Below are 21,647 nucleotides of genomic sequence, written 5' to 3' on the forward strand. Positions count from 1 at the left end.
CAAAAAGAACTTCAAAGAAGATGAAAAGACAAATTACACATGGGGAGAAAATATTTGTAAACAACATATACAACAAAGAACTGGTTTCTATACTATTTAAAAGCTCTTAAAACTCAAGACTAAAGGGACGCCTGGGTGCCTCAGTGGGTTAAGCCTCTGCCTTCAGCTCAGGTCATGATCCCAGGGTCCTGGGATCGAGTTCCACATGGGGCTCCTTGCTCGGCAGGGAGCCTGCTTCACCCTCTGCCTCTGCCTGCCTCTCTGCCTGCCTCTCTGCCTGTGCTCGCTCTCTCTCTCTCTCTCTGACTAATAAATAAATAAAATCTTAAAAAAAAAAACCTCAAGACTAAAAATAAATCCAAATAGAAAACGAGTAACAGACACATGTCACTGAAGAAAAGATACAGATAACCAACAAATACTTGAAAAGATGTTCAGTATCATTAACCACTAGAGAAATATAAATGAGAGTCACAATGAGAAACTAGAACAATCACATCTTGGTCGGGGAGAATATAAAAAAGATATAGCCAACCTTGAAAATTATTTGGCAATTTCTTAGGAAACTACAAATCCAGAGCAAAAGTGAAAGAGTAACGACCTCCAAAAATTCTTTAACATAAAATCAACAAGAATATTGGCCAAAATGATAAGCTTATGTACAAAACTCTGGAAATTAACCAAAGTGATACAGGGGAGGATTTATTTAAGAAAAATGGCAAAACCTCAATAAGCACAGTGAGCTGTGAACTTTGGGGCATTCTCACTCACTCTCCAGCTCTGCAGAAGCATGGGGGGGGGCAGGAAGCAAAAATCAAACAAAATACCTAGTGATTAATCACTATCAATCAAAGTGAAAAGCCTGGCTTGCACCTGACGGGGCAGAACTAGGTTAGAGCTCACTCCCAGAAAACTGTCATCATTTGAATTGTTTCCCGGTTCCTGGAAGAAGACCCCACTTGCAAAGCTGTTTTGAATTTGATCTGACTAGAAACTTGCCTCTTCCCCAGTTCAAATAAATTATGAGCAATTGTTTCACTTCACAGCCACCTGAGCCAATAGACAGCAGGTGGAGCAAACAATAGGCAACCAAAACCTTTAAATGGAAAGTTGGGTAATATGTGCATAGGAGCTCTGAAAAGCTCTGGTGTATTTCTGGAAATCTAGAAGATCTAAGGCAGGTCCAGAAATGTGCAAATGCTCAGGGAAGAGTTGAAAATACCCTAAGCAATCACCTCTGCTGAACTTGAGGCTCCTACGTGAGCAGGTGAAGGCTAAGGTGAAGTTGTTAAATGTCGGCTGAGAGGTGGAGGCCTACCACCATACAAGAACAAAGCTCCTCAGCAAAGACTGGGAGACTTACTGGATTCAGGCAGCTAAGGAAATCTCTGCCTAATCATTAGCTGACCACTAAGGTAACTGAGAAGATACTTTAAAAATAGTAATAAAAAAGAAAAGGAAAAGAAAGGAGAGAACTCTTTCCATTCATTCCCAGGTCATTATTATCTGGATACCAAAACCAAGACATTTCGAGACCGCACACCCATTTCCCTCATGAATACAGAAGTGAAATTCCTCAACAACAACATACTACTAAGCCAAATCCAGCAAATATAAAAAGTATTATATTCCACGACCAAATGGGATTTACCCCCACTGATACAAGGTTGGTTCATTCAACATACAAGCATCAATCAATGTATTACACCGTATTAACAGAATAAAGAAAAAAATGTCATCTCAATAGATGAGAAAAAGACCATTTGACAAAATCAAACACCCTTTTGTGAGAAAAACTCTCAAGGAACAAGAAGTCGAAGTGAATTTCCTCACTTACATAGAGAGTACCTATGAAAACTCGATAGCTATCATCACACTGAATGGCAAAAGACTGCAAGCTTTCCTCCTAACATTAGGCGGGAACAACACAAAGATCTCTGGTCTCACCATTTTTATTCAACATTCTATGTTATAGTCAAGGAAATTAAGCAAGAAAAAGAAATAATAGGGTTGCAGATTGGAAAGTAAAAAATAAAGCTATTGGGGTGCCTGGGTGGCTCAGTCAGTTGAGCATCTGCCTTCAGCTCAGGTCATGATCTCAGGGTCCTGGGTCTGAGCCCCAAGTCAGTTCCCTCATAGGGAACTCGCTTTTTCCTCTTCCTCTCCCTTCTCCTTCTCCTCCCTGCTCATGCTGTCTCTCTCTTTCTCAAGTAAATAAATAAGATCTTAAAAAAAAAAAAAAAAAAAAAACTATCTTCATTGACAGATGACATGATCTTGTATACAGAAAATCCTAAGGAATATGCCAAAAAAAAAAAAAAAGAGTTAATGAGTTAATAAATGAATTCAGCAAGGTTGAAGAATAAAAGATCAACATACAAAAATCACTAGGATTTTTATATATTAGACAATGAGCAATTCTAACATGAATTAAGAAACTCATTCTATGTATAATTAAATAAAAAAGAATAAATACTAAGGAATAAATTTAACAAAAGAAGCTCAAGATTTTTACACTGAAAAGTATTCAATGTTCAAACAAAAAAATGTTGAAAGAAACCAAAGATTTAAATAGACATCTCACATTCATAGATTAGAAGACATAATATTATTAAGATGGCAACACTCTGTATATTGAACTAAAGAGTCAATGCAATTGCTATCATCAATTGCAGATGACTTTTTTAATAACTTGACAAGCTGATGTTAAAACTTGCATGGAAATGCAACAGACTTAGAATAGCTAAAACAATTTTGAAAAACAAGAATAATGTTGGAGGAATCACACTTCTCAATTTCAAAACTTACTATGAAGATATAGTAATCAAGTTTATGTGCTACTGTTAAAAAAGACAGACATACAGATCAAAGGAATAAAATTGAGAATCCAAAAATTTGCCCGCATGCCCATGGCCAAATGATTTTTGACAAAGGTACTAAAACAATTCAAAGGAGAAAGAGTATCCTTTTCAATAAATGGTGTTACAATATTTGGACCCACACATGCAAAATGGAAGGTAGACCTTTATATTGCAGCTTATGCAAAAATTAACTCAAAATGGATCAAAGACCTAAATGCAAAAAAAATAAAAACAGTTTCTTAGATATGATACCAGAACACATATTGCCAAATACTTCTTGATAAAAAAAAAATTATCAAGAAAATGAAAAGACAGGGGCGCCTGGGTGGCTCAGTGGATTAAGCCACTGCCTATCACTCGGGTCATGATCTCAGGGTCCAGGGATCGAGCTCCGCATCGGGCTCTCTGCTCAGCGGGAGCCTGCTTCCCTCTCTCTCTCTGCCTGCCTCTCAGCCTACATGTGATCTCTCTCTCTCTGTCAAATAAATAAATAAATAAAAATCTTTTAAAAAAAAATTAAAAAAGAAAATGAAAAGATAAACCACAGAATGGGAGAAAATATTTGAAAAGCATGTATTTGATAAAATATCAAATAAATAAAGCATTCAAATGTATAGATTATATACCTCAAATATATAAAGCTATCTCAAATATATAAATCAAATATATAAAGCACTCAAATATATAAAGAACTCTTATAACTCAATAAAAATTTTATTTTATTTATTTACTTATTTTTTAAAGATTTCATTTATTTATTTGACAGAGATCACAAGCAGGCAGAGAGGCAGGCAGAAAGAGAGGAGGGAAGCAGACTTCCTGCTGAGCAGAGAGCCCGATGCAGGGCTTGACGCAGGGCTCGATCCCAGGACCCTGGGATCATGACCTGAGCTGAAGGCAGAGGCTTTAACCCATTGAGCCACCCAGGCGCCCCCAAAAATATAATTTTAGAATGGAAAACAGAATTGAATGGACATTTCTCCAAAGAAATATACAAAGAGTAAACCCATAAAAAGACATCATTAGTCAGAAAAATACAAATCAAAATTATGGTACCAATTCATACCTACTAGGATGACTATCATCAAAAGGAGAGAAAATAACAAATGATGAAAATGTGGAGAAATTAGGATCCTCATTTATTATTGGTGGAATTGTAAAATGATGCATCTTTTTGGAAAACAGTTTGGCAGCTCCTCAAAAGGAACTTAAACAGAGTTTACCACTACAATTCCACTCCTAGGAATAAACCCTAAAGAACTGAAAATACATAAACTCCTACATGAATGTCACACTTGCGTTATTCAGCATAGCCAAAATGTGTGAACAACTCAAATGTCTATCAGCTAAAGACTGGATGAACAAAACATGGTATATCCACACAATGGAATGTTATACATCCATTAAAAAAAAAAAGAATGAATTCTGAAATATGCTGCGACATAGATGAAGCCTGAAATCATGCTATGTTAAAGCAAGAAGACCTAAAAAGCCACATACTATGTGATTCCATTTACATGAAACATCCCAGACAAGCACAGCCATAAAAATAGAAAGCAGATTATTGGTCACCAAGGAGTTATTAGGGATTGAAGAAAGGGAGGAATGAATGCTAAATGGGTTTCGTTTGAGGTGATGAAAATGTTCCAAAATTAGACAGTACTAATGGTTGCTCAACCTTATGATTATACTAAACACCACTGAATTGTATACTTAGAACAGAGAATTTTATAGTATGTGAATTATATCTCAACAACAACAAAATGAAACATGTAATTACCATATGACTCAGCAACAGTCACCTTAGTCATTTATCTCAGAGAAATGAAAACTTAGTCACAAAAGAACATGTATACAAATGCACCAAGCAACATTATTTATTACAGATAAAAATAAAACCACCAATATGTCCTTCAATGGGTAAACGATTGAAGAATCTGCTTACGTCCATACCATGAAATAGAATTCAGCAACAAAATGACAAAATGACAGAGATAGAGAACAGAGTAGTAGTTGCCAAAGTTTGGGGGACCACAGGAAATGTGATTATAAAAGGGTAGCTCAAGCAATCCTTGCAGTGATGAAAATACTCTATCTTAACTATGATAGTGATTATACAAATCTACACATGTGATAAAACCGCGCACGTGCGCGCGCACACACACACACACACACACACGAGTACACAGAAAATGAACACTGGATAAGATAACACAAGTGTCAATCTTCTGGTGCTGATCTTATACTACGTGTATACAAGACATGAACAGAGGTGGAAACTAGAAGGGTACACAGGATCTTGCTGTATTATTTCATAATATACATGTGGATCCAACATTATCTCTAAGTGAAATGATCTCAAATTTTAAAAAAGATGGAGAAGTAAAGCCTTTATTCAGTTAAACCAAATCTGAGAGAATAATACAGGAATTAATATGAAAGACAACCTTTCTCATTTTAAGTTTCTTTAAATAAACAATCTAAATTCAAACTTAAAATGACTACTTTGGCCAGTTATCAGTTTAGTCTGTCAGCTCTAAATCTACCTTCTATGACTGGTCTAATGTTAGGTTGTCAAAAGAGGGCACTGGAGTGACTCTGCCAGATGACAGCAGCAGGAAGGCCCTCCCTTCTGGGGCCAGTCGCCCTTCAATTGTTTATTTAGCACAGGAGCCAAAGCCCAGAAGCGTTCACCTCAGCAGCCCTCTTGGAAAACCTCAAGCCACATTCTCACACTATGAGCTCCCCTACAGCTCTGTAGCAGTTCTTGGCTACACCGTCAGGCCACCCTCTCCCCATCCAGCAAAGTACTGCTACAGACCAGCTTTGACCAGCCTCAGGCAACAGTCTTACCACCCTGTGGCCACTTCTGTGGTAGTCCTGCTCACACTTCAGTCAACTGCCTCCCCACTAGTCAGCCAGCTTCTACAAACCAGCTCCAGACTACCAAAGCCTTCCTGCAACAGTGAGCTGGTATCACGGAGCAGCTCTAGCCTAAAACATCTGGCAAGCTTCTCGACCACCAGCAGGCTGTATGCTCCTGTGGCAGCCAGACCTCCACTGAAGAGGTCTAAATAGCAGCGTAGGGGATGGAGCGCTCCTAAGTCATCAGTCCTTTCACTGCCTACTTTCCCTCAGCCCAGAAGTAATATCTGCTCTTTGTACTTACTAATTCTGTATACCATAGGTCCTTTATCTTCTTTTAGTAGCTAATAACATTTTACTAGTCAACAATTCTTTACATTAATTTTCCCTGTTTAAACTACAGGTATGGTTTCTATCTCCTAACTGGACCCTGACTGACATACACATGATATGTACACATATATGTATATCGATAGATACTTACAAACACACACATGATAAGACATTCACTAGCACAAAGAATGAAGCATTTATGTAAGGTTCCTACATTACATGTGAAGTGGTGCATTATGAGAAAGTGGACTGTAACAGGTTAAAGAAGCACAATATAAACAAAACACTGAAAAAGAAAGAGAGTTAATAATTTTACTACCAATAGCAGTAGTAAATGGGATCCTACATGACACTAAAATAATTTTGAAGAAAGAAAGAGGGAAAAAAATAATAACAGCTGAGACAAACAGAACAGAAGTTGTAAGATGGTTGACTTAAACTCAATCATATCAGTAATCACATTAAATGTAACATGATCTAAACCCTCCAGTTAAACAGCCCAGATTGTCAGATCAGTCTAAAATCAAAGAACCAACTAATGTTGACTTCAATAAACCAACCTGAATTATAAAGAAACAGAGTGGTTAAAAGAAAAGAATGTAAATTTCAATTCAGTACAGAAAAATAAACTCCTACCAGACTGATCCTCTGGCAGATAACAACTAAAATGCTAAAGAACACACACACACACACACACACACACACAGAGGGCCCTAAGGCACTGTAGAGTAAACAAAACCAAGCCAATTCTGGCTAAGAGTCTAAACTTAGAACGAGTGGCATTGGGTGAGTTTGAGATTTGCTTTGCTTTTTATTTTTATTTTTTAAAAAATTTTTTAAAAGATTTTATTTATTTATTTGACAGAGAGAGAGAGAGATCACAAGTAGGCAGAGAGGCAGGCAGAGAGAAAGGGAGAAGTAGGCCCCCCGCTGAGCAGAGAGCCAGATGCAGGGATCAATCCCAGGACCCTGAGACCATGACCTGAACCAAAAACAGAGGCTTAACCCACTGAGCCACTCAGGCACCCCTTGTGTGTGTGTGTGTGTGTGTGTGTGTGTGTTTTTTCCTTTAAATAGCATTTAGTTTAAGGCAGGGTACAGACAGTTACCATGCAAAGCAGCTAAAATTCTGATAAAAAACTTTAGACTTACTAGTCTAAAGAATAGGAAGACAGAGTTCAGGGCAACCACAACCACTGGCAGGTAAAGGGAGAATACCAGACAAAAAGAGTCAGGGAAAGGGAACCCCAAATTCTATTTCTAAACTTTGCCTAAAACAATGGCAATCCCAGAACCATGCAAATATAGAAAAAACTCCAGCTAAAGGTAAAAGAACTGCACCAAGATTTCAGCTGCCCTCCAGGAAACAGTTTACTGCTTGAGTCAAACCAGTGAATTCCCTGTAAAGCAAAAATATCAACACTCTTTGAATGAATATAACAGATTCCAGTCGTCAAGACACAACATTCCCAATTGTTAGGATATAGTCAATTCAACGTAGGAAAACACAAGAAATGTTATCCATTAACAACAACAACAATGATATCAAGCTCAAGATGACCAAGATGTTGGAATCAGCAGACAAGGAATTTTTATGTAGTTATCACAGCTATACATAGTGATCTAAAGTAATATATGCCTGCAATGTAAAGACAGGAAATTTCAGTAGAAAGGAAGGACAGATGAATGAACAAACAAATAAAAGAAAGATCTAAAACTGAAAAAATTACTGGATAAAGCTGGATAACAGAATGAATATAACCAAAGGAAGAGTTTATGAACTTGAAGAAAGATCAATACAAATTATCTAATCTAAAACACAGAGAGAGGGGCGCCTGGGTGGCTCAGTGGGTTAAGCCGCTGCCTTCGGCTCAGGTCATGATCTCAGGGTCCTGGGATCGAGTCCCACATCGGGCTCTCTGCTCAGCAGGGAGCCTGCTTCCCTCTCTCTCTCTCTCTCTCTGCCTGCCTCTCTGTCTACTTGTAATCTCTCTCTGTCAAATAAATAAATAAAATCTTTTAAAAAAATAAAATAAAAATAAAAAATAAAACACAGAGAGAAGGGGCACCTGGGTGGCTCAGTCAGTTAGTCCCATGGTCCTGGGATCAAGCCCCATGTCCCGCAGGGAGACCATTTCTCCCAGCTCCCTGTCTCTCCCAGCTCCACCCTCTGCCCCCCACCCCTGCCCCACTTGCACTCTTTCTCTCATGCTCTCTGTCTGAAATAAATAAAATCTTAAAAAAAAAAAAAAAAGATAAAATGCAGAGAGAAAAAAGACTGAAGGAAACATGAACAGTGCCTTAGAGGAATACAGGACAACATCAACAGATGTAACACGTGTAAATGGTGCCCAAGAAGGAGAAAGGGAATAGTGCATAAAAAATATTCAAATAATGGTTGAAATGTATCAAATTTGGGAAAAGACATAAATTCACAGATTCAAGAAGCTCAGCAAATTCCAACATAAATAAATACAGAATTATACCAAGGTACATCATAGTTACATTTCTGAAAACCAAAAAAGAAAATCAAAAGTAGCCAGAGAAAAATGATATATTAATACATGTGAAAAATGACTAAAATCCCACTAACTTATTATATATAATATATAACACAAAACTATATATTATTTATTCATTTATATTATATAATTTATTTATATTACAAACATAGATATTTACATATTGTTATTTCTTATGTAATATAATATGTGATACAAAATTACATATATATTATATAAAAATATTTCTAAAGGGCTCAAAGAAAAACACTATCAAGTGTGAATGCAACTACCACTGTACACATAACACAGTTTGGAGTATTACTTCGCAGTCTTCTACATGTTCATGATTGTTTCGTTTTTTTGTCTGAAGGCCTCAAGAACTTTTTTCCTTCAAGTCTAAAAAAGGCTTTGAATAAATTCCATACCCATTACTAATAAAAATTCTTGAGAAAGTAGAAATTAACAGTCTGGTAGGTAGCCTCCAAGACGGTCCCCGTCGATCTCCACTACCTGGCATGTAGGCCCCTGTGTGGTAAGCCTCCCCTTAGTGTGAGCTGAACCTACTGACTTGTTTCTAATGAACAGAATACAGCAAAAGTGATGGCATGTCACTTCCATGATTAGATTAGAAAGAGACTGTGGATCCTGTCTTGCATACACACTCTTGCTCTTTTTTTTCCTTGCACTGATGGAAGCCAGCTGCCATGTTGGGAACGACACTACAGAGAGGCCAACTGGCAAGGAACTAAAGGGAATTAGTCCTCCGGCCAACAGCCGGCAAGGAACTGAGTCAACCTTTAGGCCAAAAACCTGAGATTAACTGAATCTTGCCAATAACCACATAAGTAAACATAGAAGAGGATACTTCTTTAGTTGAGCCTTCAGAGAGAACAGCAGCCCTGGGCAACAACCTTGATTGCAAGCCTTCAAAGAGACATTGAGGCCAAGACACCCAGCTAAGCCAAGCCCAGATTCTAGATTGTCAAAAAATACGAGATAATAAGTGTTCATTCTTTTAAGCACCCCTACCCACAGTTTAAGCCACTACATTCTGGATAACTTGTTAAGCAGCAACAGATTGTTAATACAAATGAATATTTATTTAACACAATAGATTACATATACGTTCATTGTAAAGCCAGTATCTTTCTTATGGGGTAACCCTGGAGGCATTCCCACTAAGGTCACAAAAAAACAAGGACGCCCACTGTCTCAAGTACAATTTCACACTGTTCTAGAAGGACTAGCCAATGCCATCAGACTAGAGAAAATAATTAAAGGCATAAGGTTTAGAAAAAAAGAAACATTATATGTATTTTCAGACATGAAAGTATACCTGAAAAACCATGAGGAATCAACCATAAAACTAATTCAAACAATAAGATTCCAGCAAGTAGCACAATATAGAGTTAACACGTGAAAACAAAGCGCTCATATATTCAAAAAATAACCACTTAAAAGAGGTAACAAGTAAGAAAATTCATTTACAATAGCAAAAAATATATATTAAATGCTTAGGAATAAACTTCAGAAATGATCAAAACCTATATGAAGGAAACTGTAAAGAGCTTATAAAAACAAAAAGTAGACTTAAAATAATGTTAAGACATTTCTTCTTGAAAATATACACTGAAGGGCACCTGGGTGGCTCAGTGGGTTAGGCCACTGCCTTCGGCTCAGGTCATGATCTCAGGGTCCTGGGATCGAGTCCCACATTGGGCTCTCTGCTCAGCAGGGAGCCTGCTTCCTCCTCTCTCTCTGCGCCTGCCTCTCTGACTACTTGTGATCTTTCTCTGTCAAATAAATAAATAAAATCTTTAAAAAAAAAAAAGAAAATATACACTGAAGTATTTAGAGGTAAAAAACATGATGCATGCAACACTCTTGAAAGCTTCAAAAATATGTATATAATATATATATTATATACATACACACACATATATTTTGAAATTTAAAACTTGATAAAGCAAATAGGGTAGAAAAATCACCAAAGATATTTAAATCTAATCAAGAGGGAAAAATCAGACAAACCAGACAAACACTAATTTAAAGACATTGGGTATGGATAAATAACAGAAGATGGTGGAGAAGTAGCAGGCTGAGACTACTTCAGCTAGCAGATCAGCTAGAGAGCTTATCTAAAGATTGCAAACACCTGCAAATCCATCGGCAGATCGAAGAGAAGAACAGCAATTCTAGAAACCGAAAAACAACCACTTTCTGAAAGCATATTTTCCTGGGGTTGTTGCCACCCTTTTAGTATTTTACTTGCTCCTTCATATACTCTTATCTGGACAAAATGACAAGGTGGAAAAATTTACCACAAAAAAAAGAACAAGAGGCAGTACTGAAGGCTAGGGACCTAATCAATACAGACATTGGTAATATGTCAGATCTAGAATTCAGAATGACAATTCTCAAGGTTCTAGCCGGATTGAAAAAGGCATGGAAGATATTAGAGAAACCCTCTCGGGAGATATAAAAGCCCTTTCTGGAGAAATAAAAGAACTAAAATCTAACCAAGTTGAAATCAAAAAAGCTATTAATGAGGTGCAATAAAAAATGGAGGCTCTCACTGCTAGGATAAATGAGGCAGAAGAAAGAATTAGCAATATAGAAGACCAAATGACAGAGAATAAAGAAGCTGAGCAAAAGAGGGACAAACAGCTACTGGACCACGAGGGCAGAATTCGAGAGATAAGTGACACCATAAGACGAAACAACATTAGAATAATTGGGATTCCAGATGAAGAAGAAAGAGAGAGGGGAGCAGAAGGTATACTGGAGAGAATTATTGGGGAGAATTTCCCCAATATGGCAAAGGGAACGAGCATCAAAATTCAGGAGGTTCAGAGAATGCCCCTCAAAATCAATAAGAATACGCCCACACCACGTCACCTAATAGTAAAATTTACAAGTCTTAGTGACAAAGAGAAAATCCTGAAAGCAGCCCGGGAAAAGAAGTCTGTAACATACAATGGTAAAAATATTAGATTGGCAGCTGACTTGTCCACAGAGACCTGGAAGGCCAGAAAGAGCCGGCATGATATTTTTCAGAGCACTAAACGAGAAAAACATGCAGCCAAGAATACTATATCCAGCTAGGCTATCATTGAAAATAGAAGGAGAGATTAAAAGCTTCCAGGACAAACAAAAACTGAAAGAATTTGCAAACACCAAACCAGCTCTACAGGAAATATTGAAAGGGGTCCTCTAAGCAAAGAGAGAGCCTACAAGTGGTAGATCAGAAAGGAACAGAAACAATATACAGTAACAGTCACCTTACAGGCAATACAATGGCACTAAATTCATATCTCTCAATAACTACCCTGAACGTTAATGGGCTAAATGCCCCAATCAAAAGACACAGGGTATCAGAATGGATAAAAAAACAAAACCCATCTATATGTTGCCTCCAAGAAACTCATTTTAAGCCCGAAGACACCTCCAGATTTAAAGTGAGGGGATGGAAAAGAATTTACCATGCTAATGGACATCAGAAGAAAGCAGGAGTGGCAATCCTTATATCAGATCAATTAGATTTTAAGCCAAAGACTATAATAAGAGATGAGGAAGGACACTATATCATACTCAAAGGGTCTATCCAACAAGAAGATCTAACAATTTTAAATATCTATGCCCCCAACGTGGGAGCAGCCAACTATATAAACCAATTAATAACAAAATCAAAGAAACACATCAACAATAATACAATAATAGTAGGGGACTTTAACACTCCCCTCACTGAAATCATCCAAGCAAAAGATCAGCAAGGAAATAAGGGCCTTAAACGACACACTGGACCAGATGGACATCACAGATATATTCAGAACATTTCATCCCAAAGCAACAGAATATACATTCTTCTCTAGTGCACATGGAACATTCTCCAGAATACATCACATCCTCGGTCCTAAATCAGGACTCAACTGGTATCAAAAGATTGGGATCATTCCCTGCATATTTTCAGACCACAATGCTCTGAAGCTAGAACTCAACCACAAGAGGAAGTTTGGAAAGAACCCAAATACATGGAGACTAAACAGCATCCTTCTAAAGAATGAATGGGTCAACCGGGAAATTAAAGAAGAATTGAAAAAAATCATGGAAACAAATGATAATGAAAACACAACGGTGCAAAATCTGTGGGACACAACAAAGGCAGTCCTGAGAGGAAAATATATAGCGGTACAAGCCTTTCTCAAGAAACAAGGTTAAAAAAAAAAAAAAAAAAAAAAAAGAAACATGAAAGGTCTCAGGTACACAATCTAACCCTACACCTAAAGGAGCTGGAAAAAGAACAAGAAAGAAACCCTAAGCCCAGCAGTAGAAGAGAAATCATAAAGATCAGAGCAGAAATCAATGAAATAGAAACCAAAAAAACAACAGAACAAATCAACGAAACTAGGAGCTGGTTCTTTGAAAGAATTAATAAAATTGATAAACCCCTGGCCAGACTTATCAAAAAGAAAAGAGAAAGGACCCAAATAAATAAAATCATGAATGAAAGAGGAGAGATCACAACTAACACCAAAGAAATACAAACTATTATAAGAACATACTATAAGCAACTCTACACCAACAAATTTGACAATTTGGAAGAAATGGATGCATTCCTAGAAACATATAAACTACCACAACTGAACCAGGAAGAAATAGAAAGCCTGAACAGACCCATAACCAGTAAGGAGATTGAAACAGTCATTAAAAATCTCCAAACAAACAAAAGCCCAGGGCCAGACGGCTTCCTGGGGGAATTCTACCAAACATTTAAAGAAGAACTAAATCCTATTCTCCTGAAACTGTTCCAAAAAATAGAAATGGAAGGAAAACTTCCAAACTCATTTTATGAGGCCAACATCACCTTGATTCCAAAACCAGACAAGGATCCCATCAAAAAAGAGAGCTATAAACCAATATCCTTGATGAACACAGATGTGAAAATTCTCACCAAAATACTAGCCAATAGGATTCAACAGTACATTAAAAGGATTATTCACCACGACCAAGTGGGATTTATTGCAGGGCTGCAAGGTTGGTTCAACATCCGCAAATCAGTCAATGTGATACAACACATCAATAAAAGAAAGAACAAGAACCATATGATACTCTCAATAGATGCTGAAAAAGCATTTGACAAAGTACAGCATCCCTTCCTGATCAAAACCCTTCAAAGTGTAGGGATAGAGGGCACATACCTCAATATCATCAAAGCCATCTATGAAAAACCCACCGCAAATATCATTCTCAATGGATAAAAACTGAAAGCTTTTCCGCTAAGGTCAGGAACACGGCAAGGATGTCCATTATCACCACTGCTATTCAACATAGTACTAGAAGTCCTAGACTCAGCAATCAGACAACAAAAGGAAATTAAAGGCATCCAAATAGGCAAAGAAGAAGTCAAACTATCACTCTTCACAGATGATATGATACTATATGTGGAAAACCCAAAAGACTCCACTCCAAAACTGCTAGAACTTGTACAGGAATTCAGTAAAGTGTCAGGATATAAAATCAATGCACAGAAATCAGTTGCATTTCTCTACACCAACAACAAGACAGAAGAAAGAGAAATTAAGGAGTCAATCCCATTTACAATTGCACCCCGGACCATAAGATACCTAGGAATAAACCTAACCAAAGAGGCTAAGAATCTATACTCAGAAAACTATAAAGTACTCATGAAAGAAATTGAGGAAGACACAAAGAAATGGAAAAATGTTCCATGCTCCTGGATTGGAAGAATAAATATTGTGAAAATGTCTATGCTACCTAAAGCAATCTACACATTTAATGCAATTCCTATCAAAGTACCATCCATCTTTTTCAAAGAAATGGAACAAATAATCCTAAAATTTATATGGAACCAGAAAAGACCTCAAATAGCCACAGGAATATTTAAAAAGAAAGCCAAAGTTGGTGGCATCACAATTCCGGACTTCAAGCTCTATTACAAAGCTGTCATCATCAAGACAGCATGGTATTGGCACAAAAACAGACACATAGATCAATGGAACAGAATAGAGAGCCCAGAAATAGACCCTCAACTCTATGGTCAACTAATCTTCGACAAAGCAGGAAAGAATGTCCATTGGAAAAAAGACAGCCTCTTCAATAAATGGCAATAAATGGTGTTGGGAAAATTGGACAGCCACATGCAGAAAAATGAAATTGGACCATTTCCTTACACCACACACAAAAATAGACTCAAAATGGATGAAGGACCTCAATGTGAGAAAGGAATCCATCAAAATCCTTGAGGAGAACACAGGCAGCAACCTCTTCGACCTCAGCCGCAGCAACATCTTCCTAGGAACATCGCCAAAGGCAAGGGAAGCAAGGGCAAAAATGAACTATTGGGATTTCATCAAGATCAAAAGCTTTTGCACAGCAAAGGAAACTGTTAACAAAATCAAAAGACAACTGACAGAATGGGGGAAGATATTTGCAAACGACATATCAGATAAAGGACTAGTGTCCAAAATCTATAAAGAACTTAACAAACTCAACACCCAAAGAACAAATAATCCAATCAAGAAATGGGCAGAGGACATGAACAGACATTTCTGCAAAGAAGACATCCAGATGGCCAACAGACACATGAAAAAGTGCTCCATATCACTCGGCATCAGGGAAATACAAATCAAAACCACAATGAGATATCACCTCACACCAGTCAGAATGGCTAAAATCAACAGGTCAGGATATGTCAGATGCTGGCGAGGATGCGGAGAAAGGGGAACCCTCCTACACTGTTGGTGGGAATGCAAGCTGGTGCAACCACTCTGGAAAACAGCATGGAGGTTCCTCAAAATGTTGAAAATAGAACTGCCCTATGACCCAGCAATTGCACTACTGGGTATTTACCCTAAAGATACAAACGTAGTGATCCAAAGGGGCACGTGCACCAGAATGTTTATAGCAGCAATGTCCACAATAGCCAAATTATGGAAAGAACCTAGATGTCCATCAACAGATGAATGGATAAAGAAGATGTGGTATATATACACAATGGAATACTATGCAGCCATCAAAAAAATGAAATCTTGCCATTTGCGACAACATGGATGGAACTAGAGCGTATCATGCTCAGCGAAATAAGTCAAGCAAAGAAAGACAACTATCATATGATCTCCCTGATATGAGGAAGTGGTGATGCAACATGGGGGCTTAAGTGGGTAGGAGAAGAATAAATGAAACAAGATGGGATTGGGAGGGAGACAAACCATAAATGACTCTTAATCTCACAAAACAAACTGAGGGTTGCTGGGGGGAGGGGGGTTGGGAGAAGGGGGGTGGGGTTATGGACATTGGGGAGGGTATGTGCTTTGGTGAGTGCTGTGAAGTGTGTAAACCTGGCGATTCACAGACCTGTATCCCTGGGGATAAAAATATGTATTTATAAAAAATTTAAAAAATTATAAAAAAAAATAAAATAAAGACATTGGGTATATTTGTTGGGGGGTAGGAGATTGGGATAATTTAAATATGCAGTATACATTAAATGATATTACTGAATTCATATTACCTTTTTTTTTGAGAGAGAGAGAGAAAGAGAAAGCATGAGCAGGGGGAGGGGCAGAGGGAGAGGGAGAGAGAGAGAGAATCTTAAGCAGGCTCCATGTCTGGTGTGGTGCCCTACACGGGGCTTGATCTTACAACCTTGAGATCATGACCTGAACCAAACCAAGAATGGGAAGCTTAACTGACTGAGCCACCCAGGTGTCCCTGAATTAATATTACTTTTAATGTGTGATAATATTATAATTATGTGCAAGACTGCCCTTACTCGTGTAAGATATATACTATATTTAGGGGTAAAGTATCATAATGTCTGAAATGTGTGTGTGTGTGTATATGCACATGGGAGGACTGGAAAGGGAAGGAGGAAGGGAGATGACAGGAGACAGAAAGAAAAAGCAAATATGCTGAAATGTCAACTGGTTAAATTTAGAAGAAGCATATATGGGTACTGATTGTACTATGTTCTCAACTTTCCTGTTAGTTTGAAACTTTTCAAAATAAAAGGACGGTGGGGGGGAGTATAAATGACAAACTCCCAGCTTAAAGAGGGAGGTGTAATGCTAGTTTTCCTTCCTTTACCTCTTGAAAATCTGCCAAATAATAAAGAGAACAAGAAATAGCAATGAAAACTCCTCCTTCAACAAAATTAGGAGGGAGCTGGAGGGAAAGGGGAAGATTCTAAAAAAATCCTCCTTATAGGTAAATCAACAGATACTTAAAGTTGATGCACCAAAAAACAAAGGTGTAAACATATTATTTAGCATTATGGAGGTAATCGTCAAAAGAACTAAAAAACAAATGAGGTACAGAAAACACAGGGAAGTAGGTTTTCACTCTATATTTTAAACCTTTTACACTGTTGGACTGCTTATATCAGGTAACAAATATATAGTAGTAGTAACAGCAATAAACTTTCCCAGTTACACTGACTGTCCACAAGGATTCTGTGACCAAGAGGCTGCATCCAGGGGGGGAAAAAATCTTTTATAGTTTTAAAAAGTTTATCTTTACTACCTTAAGGTGAGATATTTAAAACACAACTTTAAATGGTAAAATACTTTAAAATATTATTGGGTTTAGCAGAACTACCTAAACGAACACTATGACCATGATACCAAAAAATTAATAAATACATTAAAATGAGATATCCTATTATTTCAAATAACTTAAAATTATTTTCATTCTTGTTTTTTTTTAAAAAATTTGAATAAACAGACTCACAGTTCCACAAGGTTTGGAAGCTTCTGAGCAAGGTTTTCTGGCTGAAAATTAAAAACTCAGAATTAAATTTTATTTTTGAAAAATGTATAAACATTTCTAATGAGCTTAAACACAAAGTACTATCTTTTGCGGGGCATAAATCTAGAGAAAATAATTAAAAAAATAAAGCAGGTCTGGGTTTTATGCTCAAATAGGCCATAATACAATTTAAAACTATATATTTGAACACTTAAAATCAGTGTCTCTCGGAGAAACTAGAAACCTTGTATTCCACAGTCACGGAAGAAATTAAACTGTTCATAACAAGACACACGCACGGGAAGAATGCCGGCTGACAAATGAGCCAGATACTGGGGTGACACAGCCATGGCACATCAAGGATCATTGGCAACTACCAGAATCTAGGAGAAAGGAAGGAGCAGATTCTCTCCCTCAGATCTCTGAGAGGGAACTGAGCCTGCCCACACCTTGACTTCAGAATTCCAGCTCCCAGAATTGTGAGAGAATAAATTTCTGTCGTTTTAAGCCACCTAACCTATGTAGTTTGGTACAGCAGCCCTAGGAAACTAACATTTGCCCCCCTAAACTCCCAAATCATGTGCCTTGGAAAAAAAAAACAGGGAAATCCCCAGGTGCCAGAAGCCAAGACCTAACTAAGCTCAGGGTGAACAGAGGAAGCTGGAGTCCAGGATCCAGGGGAGAGGCAGAACCTGCCACAGGTCCTAAGGGGTATGGTGCGACAAGAACAGCAAACAGGTCATGGGAAAGACAGATTGGGATGAACCTAGGTGCCTTACACAGACTCAAAGTGTTGGAAGGACTGGCCCTTGTAAAGATCAGAAACTCCCAACTCACAGAAATTTAAGAAGGCTTCTCTTGGCTGGAGGCACCAAGTAAAAGGAAAAGCTTCCTGCAAGTAACTGAAAGCCACCCTGTCTGTCTGTCTGTCTGTCTCACTCTCTCTCACACACACACAGTTCAAATTTACACAAAGACAGGAGTTGTTGAGACTAAAGGAGCACTCTGAGTCGGAAGTAACATGTATCTCTATCTATATTTTATTCTACGCCCAAACATACTGCAGGGTAGGCTAGATATCAACAACAAAGAATCAGGAATACTTTTTAAGAAGTAATTAGGTATAGCTTGAGTCCTGAAAAGACAAACATACATTTTCAGAGGGGCTGCGGGGCGGAGAGGAAGTTCCGATTAGCTTCCAGGCATAAGAAGCAACATACGAAAAGGTGGGAGAGGGAGGCATGTCTGGGAAACTGCAAATACAATCTCTTCTGCTTTCACTCCCTAACAGTACTCCTGGACAGATCTGATGTTTTCAAAAATCCTATTATAAAAACAACTGTGTTGGGGCACCTGGGTGATTCAGCTGATTAAGCCTCCAACTCTTGATTTTCACTTAGGTAATGATCTCAGGGTTCTAAGATCGAGCCCCATGTAGGGTTCTGTGAGCATGGAGCCGGCTAGGTTCTCTCTCTCTCCCTCTGCCCTTCCCCTCTTAAAAAAATCATGTTAACTGAAAACCAAAAGTGAAAACTAGACAGATTTATATTTGTAACAAAGTAATTTTTCATATAGGAACTTAGTAACAATGATTATCACCAGGGAAAGGATTAGGGTTGCTATTCTCCATCTAGTTAGTATTACTTGAATTTTTTAACAGTGAGCATTTTATGTCTCATATAATCGAAAAAGATTACATTAAGATATGTGGTACCCGGGGCGCCTGGTGGCTCAGTGGGTTAAAGCCTCTGCCTTCGGCTCAGGTCATGATCCCAGAGTCCTGGGATCAGGCCCCACATCAGGCTCTCTGCTCAGCAGGGAGCCTGCTTCCTCCTCTCTCTCCCTGCCTGCCTCTCTGTCTACCTGTAATCTCTGCCTATCAAATAAATAATAATAATAATAACCATTTGAAGATATGTGGTACCCACAGCATAAACTGCAACATAATTGAGTAATCAATCATAATCGTCCAATTTGGGTTCTAAAGAGAAAAATACCATTAGTTAGGTACCATAGGGTACACAGGTCTATAATGGTTTTGCAGAGAGTGGCATGAAAACAGATCATTAGAGCTTATATCTTATACTATGCGAAAACTTCTTTAAAAAATTCTGAACAAATAAAAATCCACTGGTTTATTTTCAACAAGGAAATGACATTACTAATTTCAGTTGGCATACTGATGTATTTAAATTGCAATGGCATCCAAAGCCGCTTATATACACATACATCCTTGTCCATCTATGATAGCTGAATATTGAATACGAATACTGTTACGAAGACAACAAATCATTTATTGAGTACTCATTTTTTATAAAATCACTTGTATTTAGTTCTCAAATGCTGATTGTTGTTGTTCTTTTTTTAACATGTTTTAATAGCAATATATGCAATGGGATCCTTCAGGAAATGTCTGTCCTCAGATGTTACTCTTGGATCTATCCAAATCCTCAAAATGTTTCTTTTAGTATCGGTATCTCTTCTATTAAGGAGAATACACACTTCCATTTATGGGCATACATACAAAGCTTCCTAAGAAAACTAGGCAGCTAGGGATGGGGGAATGTTGGGGGGGTGGATTACAAAGGGGGGGATTAATAAGAGGCGTAATAACAGCTGTTTCTCTGAAAAGGAAAGACTTATTCAGAAAAAAAGCTTCATCTGTTTTATCTGCAACAATCAGTATCACACATCTGGCTGACTCAGGATCTGTGGTCATTCTTTCCAGATGCCTATTTGGTCTCATTAAACATTATTCTAATCTTCCCATGAGAACGTAGCTCTTTCGAGCTACACAGCTTCACACGCAATTAAGCACTGAATAATGTTTCTCCTGCTAATGGTGCGTTACCCTATCTTTATTAACGAGTAGATACACTGTATTTTTAATTTAAAAATAAGCAAGCTGACCTTAAGAAAACTGCAGTTCATTAGAATACTGGGTGGGGGGAAAAAAAAAAAAAACCAACCCCTTATTAGTACCTGCCCAAAAAGCCTTGACAAATAAGCAGCCCTTTGCATGGGCCGTGGCTGACACCTACTGGTAAGGATCCCTGAATTACTTCCTACTAGTTAAAAATTGTTTTCTAAATTAAGCCAAAATTCTCTTCACTAAAACCCACATTACACTTCACTACATAATTTTTCTTTACAAATAATGTAAAAGTAAACTTCAGGAAGCACAGTTAAACATAAAATTTACCTCTAATTTTGAATCAATGATATTTTACTACAAGCTTTTAAGGAAAACTGCCAACCCCCTTAAATGGAAACATTTTTCAGTTATGTATCTTGGAACCAATACTTCACATACGTTGCAAACACTGTGTTCAGTGATGTTCTCTGGTGGGCATCGTGTACCAGTTACTTCTTTTTTTTTCTCTTTCTGGGCACCTGGTAGGACTGCATTTTTCTCTCCAAGCTGGGTACAGCTAAATGACTTACTTTGGTCAGTGAAATTATGTTGACGTGGTAGTCTTAAATAGCCTGAACTGTAAGAACTAAAATGCACTTAATTCATGACTTCGAAAGGTGTCGTGACAAAAATTGCAAAGTGCGATGAGTGTATTGTGCTGGTCTGTGAAAGAAATTTTTTTTTCTTTCAGTACCAAAACTTAATTAACTTTTTTTAGTTAAAAAAAAATAAAATGTTGAGGTGAAATACAAAAAATTACATAAAAGTTCGTAAGTTCATAGTGACCACATGACGGAAGCTTTGTCAGCCTTCCTCCCTGGCTGACATAAACCAGAGTCCCCAAGCCATATGAGAGTCATGCAGTGTGAGTTAAAGAAATAACTGTGCTGTTAAAAACCACTAGGATTCAGGGTTCAGCAAAATCTGCTCCATCCTCACCTCCAAAAACACATTTCAAAAAAGTCATGAATTAAATGAATTTTAGCCCTTACAGCACTTATAAAAAGTCAAATGAAGCTGGACCTCTACCTCACACTACATTCAAAAATTAAAAATGGATCAGTGACTTAAATATAACCCCCCCAAATCATAAAACTCATAGAAAAAAATATAGGGGTAAATCTTTGTCATTGTGGATTTGGCAATAGATTCACAGATAGGACACCAAAGCATGAGGAACAGGAAAAAAACGGAAACAATGGAATAAAAACACTTTTGCACACTAAAGGATATTATAAGAAAGTGAATTACAAGAAAGTGAAGACAACATTTAAAATGGGAGAAAATAGTTAGGAATCATGCATCTGTTCAATGTCTAGCATCCAAATATATAAAGAATCCTTACCAAAAAAGCACCAAACCACCCAATTTGAAAATGGGGAAAGGATTTGAATATTCTCTACA

At 37.6% G+C, this 21,647-nt stretch overlaps 1 protein-coding gene across 2 annotated transcripts in view; it reads right to left on the reverse strand.

Moving 5' to 3' along the window:
• Positions 1–21,647, reverse strand: part of LRRC28 (leucine rich repeat containing 28) — a 161,978-nt gene that overhangs the window by 126,251 nt on the left and 14,080 nt on the right. For both annotated transcript variants that reach the window (XM_044232010.1, XM_044232009.1), the window contains one exon: positions 17,312–17,352. In XM_044232010.1, the coding sequence (XP_044087945.1) occupies positions 17,312–17,352 (41 nt within the window). The remainder of the gene's footprint in view (positions 1–17,311; positions 17,353–21,647) is intronic.

The sequence above is a fragment of the Neovison vison genome, chromosome 13 (genome assembly GCF_020171115.1).
Source record: "Neovison vison isolate M4711 chromosome 13, ASM_NN_V1, whole genome shotgun sequence".
Classification (NCBI taxonomy): Eukaryota; Metazoa; Chordata; class Mammalia; order Carnivora; family Mustelidae; genus Neogale; species Neogale vison.